This window comes from Glycine soja, chromosome 14 (assembly GCF_004193775.1).
Source record: "Glycine soja cultivar W05 chromosome 14, ASM419377v2, whole genome shotgun sequence".
Classification (NCBI taxonomy): Eukaryota; Viridiplantae; Streptophyta; class Magnoliopsida; order Fabales; family Fabaceae; genus Glycine; species Glycine soja.
In genome coordinates, this window is record NC_041015.1 from 5,583,443 (window position 1) to 5,597,610 (window position 14,168).

At 27.7% G+C, this 14,168-nt stretch overlaps 1 protein-coding gene across 1 annotated transcript; it reads right to left on the minus strand.

Annotated features, from left to right (window-relative positions):
- Positions 1-5,862: 5,862 nt before the first annotated feature.
- LOC114383669 lies at positions 5,863-6,514 on the minus strand. Its single transcript, XM_028343392.1, has one exon. The coding sequence runs from the start codon at positions 6,505-6,507 to the stop codon at positions 6,262-6,264; it is 246 nt and encodes an 81-aa protein (XP_028199193.1). The 5' UTR covers positions 6,508-6,514; the 3' UTR covers positions 5,863-6,261.
- Positions 6,515-14,168: the final 7,654 nt, after the last annotated feature.

Sequence of the window (14,168 nt, forward strand, 5' to 3'; positions counted from 1 at the left end):
TATTTATATAACATTTTTTATATATTTTTTCTCTATCATATTAGTTATCTAATCATATATTTCTTTCAACTTTTCTTATCCTCTCTTTTGTGCATAATTGATTGTATAAAAGACATCATTCTTTCCTGAATGCATAGTCAAAAATGTGGGGAAGGGGAAAATAACAGATACCGTGCTGATTCTCCTTTCAATTGTTTCCAGCATGATAGCACACTTACTAATAGGAATAGAAAGCAGTCAAATAATATTTAATGCTTTTAATCAAATTCAAATATCGGTGGAGATTCTATAAATCATCCAACCTAAGTGGGTTTAGATGTGGGATGATTATGTTTCCACTTTTTTAAAGATTTGTTAACTTATACTTAAGCCTATGTTATGCAATAAAAAAAGTATTAGTATTATTCAATTCATATTTTTTTTGAAAAAAAAGTTTTTTTTATCAATATTATAAAATATAGAGTACTGAACAATTATATAATTTTATGTAATAAATTTATTAATAAAAATTGACAGTGTAGAGTATTTTTATAATGTAATGTTAAATTTTATAATAATTATTTTAAAAATTATTTTCTATTAATTGATATGTAAATTATTTTTACCTTTTCAATATGTGTTCTTTTAAAAAAAATGGTGATCATGATCAACCTAATTGTATTTCACTCCTTGAGGCTTCAGCCGCAGATTTTTCTTTTATTTTTTATTTGTTGTATAGGATGTCCTTTCGGCAAGCCCAAACAAATCCCAATCATTAACATTTCAACTTATCATAAATTTTGAGAATGATGCTTCATTGATTACTACCAACAAAGTGCATCTAAAGAAGGTTTTGAAGGAAAAGCAAAATCTTCCTTTTGACCAGAAAAAAACAATAACCTAGACTACGGCCATATGAAACAGCCGAAAACCCGAAAATCGAAAAGATAGCTAAATAAACACATAGGCCACAACACAACAAGCATGAACAAATAAGAGTTTGCACGGAAAAATGTTAATTAGAGAAATTTAAATATCTAATAAAATGATTTACTATATTAAAAATACAAAATTCATTTAATGCTTATTTCTTAACCAACCACTACTCTTAAAATAGTTGTTAGTATGTTGCTAAAGTCTATTATAGTTGCTTTCTATCCATTTTTTATTTAATTATGCAACAAAGGAATCCTCGTTTTGTTTATTTTTTCATTCTACTCAACTACCACCACGAGAAGAACTTTCCATCATATTATAGCTCGTTTCAATTTGATAAATAATTTATATAACACTTAGTTTTTTTTTTTTTTTTGCAACAACCTATTGAGAGGACTCGACAATCAAAATGGCTTATTTATTATTCTTCTGAAATAGAAATGCTTGGTCGAAATTTTTTGGGTCCATTGCATTTGCAATAATCTCAAACAGTAAAATGTGAAACATGCCCCTATGTTTGCTATGTTCATCTAAATAACAAAAGAAACAAAACAGTGTTCACTTCATTGTCTATATCTGTAATATACGCCTCAGCCCTCAAGGCTTGCGACATGTTTTTACTTTTTAACGCTTCTATAGATTATTTTTTTTCTTTTCCTTAAGTTAATAGTTATAGTAAATAGTTTTTGTTTCAAGAATTCAGAAATCAATTGCCTTACAAAGGATTTAATACGTATATACTATATTGTAAAATAATTTTAAACTGTGGTCCAATCATAAAATTATCATTTAAATTATTTTAAAAATTAATAAACTTATCATACATAATAGATTTTAATTTAATAATAATTTTTTTTACTGTCAAGACGTACCTCTTTTTATCTCTTTTTATCTAAATGATTTTTCTAAGTGAAAAGTTTTAAATAAGAAAAGTCAATTATGTAATGCAGATTATAAACAAAGTTTTTTTCCTTTTAATGTGAACAATTTTTTAATGACAAGTATAAGATTCTAAATTTATATTATGAATGTTTTATTTTATATTTAAAATTTTACTCTTAATTCCTTATTCTTTGAGAATTGCTTTTAAAATACAGTTTTTGTTAATAAAATTCATAAATAAAATTTATGGTGAATTATAAAATGTTGAAACAAGAGAAATCTACTGGTAAAATACTTGCTAAGGATTTGAAAGTAAAAACTATTAAAATTAAAACTTTAATAATAAATAATGCGTTAAATATTATTTTCTTAATTAAAGATTTTTTATTTTCTAACAAATATCTTTAAGAAACCTTTTTTAATTAAATAACTTATTATTTGCCCACTTTTTACGTATATTATCTGATAATAGTCAAAATAATTCCATTGATATTTCTTTTTCACTTTACTGGGGGGCCAAAAAGGCCACCTGATTTCACTAATTTTCAAATCAAAATTCTATTTTTCAAACATAATATAAATGTGAGGTCATATCATTTTAAGACATGTGTAGTTGTGACGAAGCATGGAATTAAAAAAAATGTTCTAATTAGCACAAACATTGGGTAGAATACATAAAGTCTAACAAAAGAATATAATCGGCGTGAATATTTATTAAATTATAAGTTTGAGTCTTTATTTAAAGTGAGATAAATATAAATTTTAAAAATTTAAAATAAAAAAAATTATGTTTTAGTATGGGATAATTTTCAAAAAAATTATTAAATTCTTTAACATTTTTATAACTATGCTTTTTTTTCCTCTCTTTTATTCACACCAATGATTTTTTCTACATTTCTCTTTTTTAAAGAAAATATCACTAAAGTAACTATTAGTAGAATTAAAAATCCTATCATAGATATCTCTGCATGATTGGATGACAATATTTTTTTTTTACGCTAATAGTTTTTTTATTTTGCTGCTCACTAATATTTTATTTTAATTAAACTTAAAAATTATATATGTATAATGTCTCTTTATTTATGTTTATTAATCTTATCGTGGAAGGGGAAGGTGGAAGGGCAAAGCATTGGTTAAAATATATAAAAATGTTTTTTTCTTAATAATTAAGCTGATATATCTGATGTAATGATATTATAATAGAGTTAAATGTATTATAGCTTCCTAAAATATAGTAATTTTTGTTTTTAATCTTTGTAATTTTTGTTGTTTTTTATCTAGCAACATCCACGTCACCTTTTTGCCCCGTAATGTGAACTTGACATTGAAACATGTTTTGGGTCATTGTAAAAATAAATTTTATGTTTTATGTTCACATGTAATAGCAAATTTTATTATTAATCCTTGTAATTTGAGTTCTCAGAATATAATTGTGTTAAATGATTAAAGGAAAAAATTTATCACTTACAATAATTTCATCTAACTCGAATAAGATTGTTTATACTAAAAAATATATAAAATCTAAAAAATCCTTATAAATTTAGTAAATTTAACTTTTAGTCCATATTATTATGTCATTCCAAAATAAAGTATATTTTATTTTTAATTTTTATCCTCACGAGACCAAAATTACTTTATTTATTATAAGATATATTTTCTTCTTCTCAAAACAAGATATTTTCATGGTGAGAAATTATAAAACTAATTCTCAAGAAGTAGATATTACTAAAGTGAAATTTTCCTATCTCAATAAAGTCTTTTCTATAAATATGGTTAGAGAATTAAATCATTGTTAACATGTTTAAGAAATTCGATCATTTATCAATTAATTGAACCTTATTATTTTAAGATATATTTATTTTTATATGTAGTCATAGTTATTAAAATCTGACCGATCGGTTGGATTGAGACATGATGTCCAAGGCTGTCTGGATTAAGGTGTAAGACCAAAAAATGCAAGTAACCTGATCTGATTAGGTTTGACTCGGGTGGGTTGATAAAACCAGGTGACTTGGATAAAATTGGTCCAATTTGACATAGTCAAGGTTTTTTTACCTTCTAGATTTTATACACATGTTAATTATTGAATGATATATAATATGTTCTTATAATATTTTTTTTATCTTGATAACAATATATAATAAATAATAATTATCATATTGATCATGATATTATTTAAGTGTTTTATACATCTCCATTAGAGTTATTTATGATCACTTGATATTTTTGTATTTTTGTCCTGAAAAATATATATTTTTTAGTTATTTAATAATAATATCTACAAACTAATTTATAGTAATAAATGATTATATAATATTTATAGTTTGATTATGATAATAAACTTAATGGTGGAGTATAAAAATATGAATTAATTACATTTTATTAGATATATTATATATATTTTAATTTTTTAATATATATACTGACTTAATAAATGAGCCATTGGTTGAACCTCTGATTCAATATCTCGCCTGAATTGATGAGTAGATCGATTTTTATAACATTGTTGGTAGGTATTAAAATAACAATATAAATCTGTTTGATTGATATATTAAATTAAATCTGAAAAACAAAATCCTAAAAGAGAGTAGGTATTAATATAATATTTTATGCGTGTACTATACAATAACGTCTTTGCGTGAGAGGCTCTGTTTGGCTCTCTCGTGATGCCATTGTCAACAACTCATCATCCATGCCACTGCCTGCCAGCCTGCAATTCCCGAAGCCATAATAATAAAACTAAAATAGTATACAATTTTACTGAAACAAACAAACTCTTAAATTATTCACTGCCCAACGCCTTTACCATATATAGACGTTTTTCACAGTTAGACGCCAAACAAAATGCTATTATTTTCACATAAAAATACCTTAATTAGCTAATAAAGTAATGATTCATTCCCAAGGGCAATTCAAAATTCACTCACCACCACTTACCTCACCCTCAAAATGAAAAAGCAACGCACGTTGTGGCAAAGGATGAAGACGAAGAAAGATAATAAAACACCAAAAATACCCCTGTGGAAGATGGTAGGGTCAAAGTGGTCCATGCAGTGGTCAAAGAACTCAACTCTAGCTTGCAGTTATAGGACAGTTTCGTCATTCACGTTGCAAATAAAGAAAATTTGCATTAAGAATCGTGCCAAAACAACTCTATCAGCAGCAACCGGCGTCTAAGGCATTGCAAGTGATGCCAAACGAACCTCCCTACCCTTCTAGAATCATGTTATTTTTACAAATATTTGATCAAATTACACTTTCATATATTTCAACAAAATTTATTAAAATTTAGTACCGTTCAAATTCAAAATAAAAATAACATTAGACCACAATGAAATTTAGCACAAAATGAAATTTTAGGGCAATCATATTTGTTTCCTTGCTTACCCCTTTGGGCTTTCAGTGATGTCTCGACTCAAAGATGAATGATGTCTTAACTCAAAGAAAATTGGGTGGATAGTTAAAAAGAAAAAAATAATTATGAATTTGATTTTTTTACTAATAAAAATTAATCATTAACATTTGTAATAAAAAAAAATCGATGTCTCAACTCTCGCGACTCCTACCTCTTACCTACACGGCTATAGGTTATTTTATAATTAAAATGACAACAACGGTTTTTCCTTAAAACAACAATAAAGACAACATGTAAGGAAATTAAAAACAAAAATTATTAAAAGATAATTAATGCTATGAATTTACTATGATTAATTAGTTCTTACTAACTCGAATGGTCTAATTGTCATCAAAAGAATTGCAGAAAAAAAAAAAGAAGATTAAACAAAGCCCAATGTTGCGTCAGCCTAAGCAAGCACGTTTAGATCTACACAGTAGAGACGCTAGCTTACCTCATCTCGGCTGCAAGGGTTTGAATGGAATCTCAGAGATTTGAGATCTCAAACAAACAAAACACCCATCACTTCTTCCTCAATCCCAAAAAGCAGCAACACCCACAAACGGAAACTGAACTAAAAAGCCTAAAAAGATGAGAAATTGCATTTAAGAGACCCCAAAAGTACGAAGAAAAATAAAGAGAAAAAGAAGCAGCAGCACCAAGAAGCAAAATTAAGCAGAAATTGTGTCTCTAAGCTATACTATTATATTATAACTATATTTCAATTAATTTCTCCACTCTAAACATATTTTCTTCTATCATTTCTCAGACAGCCAGGAAAATTAACAACACCAAACATGACTACCCTCCATTGATGGGATTTCTCAGAACAACCTTAAAAAAAAAAAAAAAAGAGAAAACAAAATTGAAAATTTCTAGCCAAAGAGAAACAATTTTTTTTTTTTTTATGTACAGGTATATCTCAAGCGGAACCCTCAAAAGGAATCTGATCTAAAATCGAAAGAAAAAGAAGAAGCAGGGGACTCAAAAGGAGAGAACTTTAGTCTACCCTTTTTTTGCGTCACCCTCACCGACCCTTTTTCTTCTTCTTCTTCTTCTTCTTCTTCTCTTCACGAATCACTGTAGTCACGCCAGCATATGAGCATTGTCACACACCGCCTCATGATGTAGAAACGCGCCCTTTGCTCCTTTACAAGCCTCGCACACTTGCTAGCAAAAGCACACCTTCTCTGTGAGGAAGAATTCTTGATGAAAGGGGTGCTTGAGGACCTGCTTCTGGTGGATCCTTCTTTCTTTGACAGCTTCCACTTCTCATCAAAGTACAAAGGTGGTGTGGTGGATACAGAAGAAGCCATGGAGAGAGATCAAATCAAAAGGGGTTTGTTTTGATTTGCTGTTTTGGTAGAAACAAAGGAAAAGGGAAGAACTAAGAAGGAAAAGTGAGAAACTGTGGGTGGTGAATTAATATACTGAGAGACTGAATCACTGAGGAAAGCATGAGGGGGTGAGGGGTAGTATTTATAAGGGGTTAGATTGGAAAAAAGGGTAGCAGATGAGGGGGTCTCGTGTGTGGCAGTGTGTGTCACCTGGTTCTTCCTTTGCCTTGAGAGCCCTACCTTTTAGTTTTTTTTTTTAAATAATAAATATTACATTTTTTTATAGGAAAATGATTTTTTATTGCATAATGTTATAGAAAAATGTTAACAAATGTCTAAACAAAACTGATTTAGAAATTAAAAAAAAAATTCTTTTTAAGATACATAAAATTATATTATCCATTTATGATTTTTTTAAAGTTTTTTTTTTATAATTTTTACATTAAATCTTTTTTTAGTTCTTTGATTAATGTTATAAGAATACTATTTAACTTGACCCAATAGTATAATATTATTTAATGTTGGTTAGGGGAAAGTATTATTATAGTGAGGTGGGTTCCCAAGGCACACGTCAGTGGTGAAAGGGAGAGACGGGAATTGAATGCAGGAAATCTTAGACTGATACTTTTTGTTCATTTTAGTAGGAAAAAGGGACAAAGAAAAATTGAGAAAATAAGGGATGATGATGGATAGGAAAGGATGGAGGGAGTGAGTGAGTGAGTGAGGTAACTGTAAAATTGTGTGTGAGAGTCTGAGACTGAGTGGAAACTTTGTCAGCATGTGGGAGAGGTTTCACAGAGGGATCAAATTGGGGATGAAACTTTTTATGAGAGTGAAAAACTTTTGTCATTGGGAAACCTTGGTGGTGAAAAAGAGCATTTTAATTTCATTTTGCCTTTGTAGGCTACAAGTGCCCATTGCAGAAGAGATTCTAGGAGGTGGGGGACCAAGAGTGTTTATTTATGTTACTGTTCACTAATTTTACCTGTGTGATCTGGAACCCACTTTTACTTCTACTGTGGATAGATAAAGCTCTCTTGTCTGTTACAAAAGCCTATGTTTTTTTCTCCAAAAGAGATTGCCATTTTCTCAGTGGAATTTAGGAATCTTGCCTCATATCTCTTTTTTGGGATAACAGGTTATTTATGCCCCTGTGTCATTTGGCTGTTTTATGAAATGAAATGTTGTGACTACATCATATTAGTGATGAGGTGACAAGAAATTCTAATTGAAAACCATGTCTCATACTTTAATTAATTTATTAGCAGTTATTTCTTCCTCATATAACATTATTAACAAAAATATTTCAATTCTTTTTTTATTGGAATTAAAAACATCTCAACCTTTACCGTACTTACAAATTAATTACTTTGAATAAAAAAAAAATTCCCAAGTGTCACTTTGTATAAGATTTTTTTGAAAGAAAAAAATAGAACAAATTATATTAATATTCCTTAAGACTTCGTATGATTATATGAACGTTTTATGCTTTTTAACCATTATATTTATCTCCTTTTGTGGGGTGTTAGTGTAAGATTTGAAGATATATTAATGTAATATTTTCAAACATATAAGGGGATATTAGTTAATGTTTTCAAACTTCAAAGAAAGTTAGTGTAAGAATTTTTCTTTTAAAATAAAGGTGAGATTTATGTATAATTTGGAGGTGATGTTGTAATTTCACTACTAGAAAATATAAATTCAATGTTAGTAATTTAATATTAGTTTTAAGAAGACCAATGCTAACAAATGTACAGTTACATTTTTGTAAATAAAATAAATTGATGATATCGGTCATAGGAAAACCGATTTGTTAGTGATAATTTAATATCAATTTTTTTATAAAACCAATGTGTTAGGTCATGTGTTGGGGTAAATTTTAGGTATGAGTTTCAAAATTTTAAAAAATAACAATTAGTTTTAGTTTTAGTTTTAGTTGTAAATAATTTTAAAATCAGTTGTTAAAATATGATTAGTTTCAAAATAAATTTGTAATGAAAGTTTTATATTATATTAAAATTAGTTTAAAAGTATTTTTGCGTAGGGTGACAACAATGATAATGGTAATGGTATTAGCAATAATGGTAAAGATTCCAATAATGTTTGCAGTGACAATGACGATAAAGGTTGTGGTGATACTTGTAATATCGGTGGTGTTAGTAGTGATGATAGAAACCAGTGATGACAATGACAAGTGGTGGTAATGTTGGTGGTGTCTATGACGATGATAGTAGTGATGACAATGACAGTGGTAGTCGTGGTAATAGCCACTGATAGCGACAATAGAGATTGTGATGGTTGCAAAGACATTAGTGGTGGTTGTGATAGTGATGACGAAAGTAATATTAGTGATAGTGACAATGATGGTGTTAGTGGTAATGGTGATGACGAAGATAGTATTGATGATAATGGTGATAGTGACATCAACGGCATTCATGAGTGACGACAAAAATTGTTATTGTCAAATGTGAAAAATATATAATTTTTTAAAATTAAACCAAATTCATAAAATATTTTTTTTTAGTTTTGAAAATAAAAGTGTTTAAAAATTATTTGAACTTTATTTTTACTAAACACATTTTATTTTAAAAATTATATTTAAAAATAAAAAATTAAAAACTTAAAACCACCCATACCAACCTTTCATATTTGGTTAACATCATCTTTTTATAAAATCGATATTGTACGGGCTTGGTTAACATTGTTTTCTAAAAGAGTGATTTTTAATTGATTAATGGTATACAATACTAATAATATAATTACATATTAAATATTTTTTATTTAGTAGTAGTAAATATGTATAATTTTGGTTACCATTTAAGTTACTTATATTATAAGTTTCATACTTATACCAAACAATGTCATTAGTCAAGTGATTAAGAGCTGTATTAGAACTTAAGGGAGGGGGTTCAAATCCCATTATGTTTACTTTGATATTTTCTTTTCAATTGTCGCGTGTTACATTTAGACGCTTAAAGCATTCACATTTTTACAAGAGTCAATGTTTAGAGGGTTATGACCAATCGATTAACATGACTAGAATTAGACAATTCCAATATTGATAGACCAGAAGTGCTATTATTATTATTATTATTAAAACAAAGAAAAAGAGTTGGTTGCCTTGATTCCCCATAACCACCAAGTTGATAGGAGGTGACCAATACCAAATCGAGAGTATAGTCACTCCTTTTTACCTACTCTTGTAGGTAAGGAACGCCTAAGGCTAGTTGATTTTGTTGCTTATGTCAGCTCTTAACTCGCAACCTTGAGTGTATTCGGTGCACGAATCACCACCACACACAAAGCAAATTCTGAATCTGTGAATCTTTAATTATACTTTCTATTCTATCCATACAACACAAGGAATACAGTACACCTCTTCTCTAGCTGAGAGAATATGCATTGCTTGTGTTTAGTGTTCTACAGTTTGCCTAACTACTGACTCTTTCCATGAAATGAATCCATTGGGGTAAATAATAAGAAGAAGAAGAAAAAAGTAAAAGATGAAAATATTTATTATGTAAATCATGAGAACCTAAAAAAATATCAACAATACAACTTTTTATCTTCTAATAAAAATATTTATATTTTAAATTTCTTAACCAATACGGTTAAGATACTGATTATCATTGGTCAAATAATAATAATAATAATCCAAAAATGAAAGGTGCATCGATCATGCATGATTTTGTGGATGTGACCGTACGTGGGACTCGGGGTCCATACTAATTGTGCCTCATTGGTGGAGGCTTTCTTCTATCAAGGAAAGGGTGTGTGACCCACAGTGACATATCAGAAGCCGTGTTTATTGTACAAAGCGTGATCGGGCATAGCACCATTGAGGGCTTTAATTAGCTACCCTATAAATAAGGTCATGTGCATGTGCAACAAACAAAACAAGTGGCCACGTATCAATTTTGTTATATATATATATGTGTGTGAGTTTTGATCATATATATATATATATATATATCATGCTCGGGCGTAGGCATTTTGATTACGGCCAAGGGTTACACCGTGCCCGTGATGGGAAACACCACTGCACGCCTCTGTAATTTCTCATCAACACTTGAATTTACATTTCAATATCCAAACAAATGAATCTCATGATTAATATTTCAATGTATATAGTTTTTGCTTGAGAAAATTTAGTGGATCCGTTTCCTGTTCCATGAAATGGACGATTCCTTTTCAAACTGCCATTGTAACTATCATAAATCGTGACGGGGTTGAGTTTGAATTATTGTATGTATCTATCGATAATTGAAAGCGCAAATAATGTTTTGAAACCTTTTTTCCGTTGTAGGAGTTTTGGTTTTCAGGTCATTATATATATGTGGTATCAATCATGGACCCCGTGGAATTAAAATTTTAGACAATTATGTATCGAAATAAAAAGGGCTGTACATTGTAGAAAAGATATCTCAGGTAGGAATTTTGCACGAGTGTAACATTGACTTTCTTGGACTGTTCCAATTTCAATTTTCAGATTTAGTATGTACACATTAAATGCATATCATACTGTCCTAAATCTCATGTAATCGTGAAGTTTCGGTAAAAAAAATGGCTTATAGTCCTTTATTCCATGTCGGCATTCCGATATATCTTATCCATTTTTCGTTGTTGCGTTCCCATTGCCACTCATATGCAGATTAGAATCTATTTTAATTATTTGCAAATAAGTTACAATTACTTATGATTAACCATTAGCATTCTTTTATTTAATTTATTAATATTATATGAAATTCTTCACATAGTTTTTTAAAGTGCATTCCTATTAGTCATTCTACTATATTGGGTATCATTATTTTAATTGGGTGTTTATATTAATTCTTGTGTATGCTTCTCATTTTTTTAGAGTTATTTTGATTGTTTATTATTTGAGTTATTGTCAAATTGAATAGTTTATGCACATATATCGTCGACTATGCACGAAAATTTTATCATGTTCAAATTCTATATTCAAACTTTTTATATTCATGCTCGATTAATTCAATGACGGACAGTAATTAATAGAGAAGGAGGGAGAGGAACAATTTTATGGTGAAATTAGTTATGCTTTTTTTTTGTTTTAATTTTTTAATGTAAGTGTGATGAAGTCATCTTTGTAATTGTAAGGGTTAATTCTCTAAGTATATATAGCTTAAATTTAGGTTAAATTTTCAGGCAAGCTGTGTTTTTGTAACAGACCATGCATGATGGTTATTTTAATCATTAAATACGCCATGTGAATTGCTTTGAGATTATATGCAATTTGACAATGTTAACTCAACAAATTATGTGATAGGCATTAGCACGTGCAATTATTCATACAAGAGATATATTTCAATTATTAAATCTTTTAGTGATATATAACCATATTTTATTCATACTATTGTAATATGGTATCATAGACTAGATGACTCTTTTATAAGTAACAGAATATTTCTGTCTTTTACTTAATCCGATACTTTTATAGTCTCAAAGTTAGTTCTTACAGTTTTTTTTTTATAAATTTATTTAGAAACATTTATAAGAAAAAATTAATTTTTTTCACAAGTTATAATTAACTTATGTATAAGTATAATTAATTTGTAGAAGTTATCTTATATTAATTTCTTCATAAGTTGATTTTTAACTTATGTTCATAAGTTAATTTTAATTTATAAAAAAAAATTTTCTTATTTTATTTTTTTCTCCTATAAATATTTTTGGAGAAGTTTATTTCAATGATATGAGCAAAACATTCTCTGTCTTTAACTTAATTGAATACTTTTATAATCATAAGATTAATTCTTAGAATTTCTTTCAATAGACTTCTTTAGAAATACTTATAAGAAAATAAAATAAGAAAAAAAAGTTTCTCCATAAGGTATAATTATCTTATGTATAAGTACAACTAATTTGTAGAAATTATTTTATGATATATTCTTCAAAAGTTGATTTTTAATTTACGAATAAATTATTTTATGATATTTTTTCTCATTTTTCCTCGTATTATAAGTATTTATTCACATAGAACAAAACCTTAATGATTTCAAGATTAGAAATGTTAATATCACATGTTTATCTATGACCACAACATAATTTTATAGATACCAACCTTCGTCAACTACTTCCTTTGGACTTATAGATAAACAAAAATAATTATTTTTACGTAGATTAAGAAAATTAATTGAAATCATTTAATTTTATTAAATACAAGTAAAAAAATAAAGTTATCATAAAAATATATTTTATTGAAATTTGATATCATAAATAAAATCAACTCCTTAAAAATATAATTGCAATTAAATGAATGATATTTTAGAAATAATATCATTAAATAGGAGAAAAATTAGTTAAATTTAATTATATTTGAGTATAAAAATAAGATATATATATATATATATATATATATATATATATATATATATATATATATATATAAGTCTAAAAGGAGTATGACTTATCTAAGGATTTGATCTTTGAAAACAAGTCGAATGCAATGGACTCTGCCTGAGATACTCCGAAAACTGAGATCCAACATAAAAATGTCTAGATCTGACCTATCCTTGAGACCATAAAAATTTATATCACAATCTCGAGCCACTTATCAAACTTATGCCAACATACAAGGATAATATTAATTCACATTTTAGAAGTAACGTCTCCTCAAGGTGCCCCATGCACCACGTTATTTGTGTTTTGTTACACCAAGTTGTGTGAAGAGACGGTTGAAACCTTGACCATTGATCTCACTTAGAGCAAGGAGTATCTAATAATTGTCTGGGATAAATGTGTAAAATCTAATTTATCATGTTATCATTAGTACAAAGTCATTGTTTATGTTATTATCATATTTATTATTTTATTAAATTCTTAATTTAACAAATTCTTAATTAAAATTAAAGATTTGTTATAGAAATTAAATTATGATAATGAGAAATATTTTTTTATTATTTTAATTTAAATTATTTTTTATCATAGAATTGTTATAAATATGATGTCAATAATTCTGATAGATAAATATATATGTTATGATTATTATTAAATAAAGATTAATAAATCTTATTTATTAAATTAATATATAAATAATGCAAACGAGAATGTCATTATTAAATTGGTCAATTTAAAATTTCTAATTTAGAAATACTCATATTTAACTACCTATAATGAGTCTTCACATTTCATGTCGGGATGCTATTGTAAGCAATTACCAAGTTAGTTAGTATTCATCTCACATATACCTTAGGGTCAACCACCTTAACCGATAAATACCAAACATCTTTTTTTCCAGTAGGTATATATTCTTAAACATTTTCATATTATTATCTTGTCAATTTTTTATTGACTTGCAAATATTAATTTGATAAAAAAATATTAACTGAAAAAATTTGAATTCTCAATTTCTTTTTTTCTTTTTAATTTCATTCTTCTCTAACCACTAGACAAATCTTATAAGTATGTGAAAATAGTTTCTTAACTTAATGTCAAACTTGCAAGTATACTACCACCCACCTCGTTTGTTTGTGTGGACTAGCTCCCTCTCAAGAATCACCAATTAGAAAGTGAGCCTAATCTGCCCGGTCCAGGTAGCATCAAAATCGAAAAACTTAATTAGAAAGAAAACAAACGAATATAATGTAAAATATTCCATTTTAATAATAAGCCAAAATTTG

Excerpts from the sequence above, each read along its gene's own strand:
- LOC114383669 (XM_028343392.1), bottom strand. The coding sequence starts at position 6,507 with ATGGCTTCTTCTGTATCCACCACACCACCTTTGTACTTTGATGAGAAG.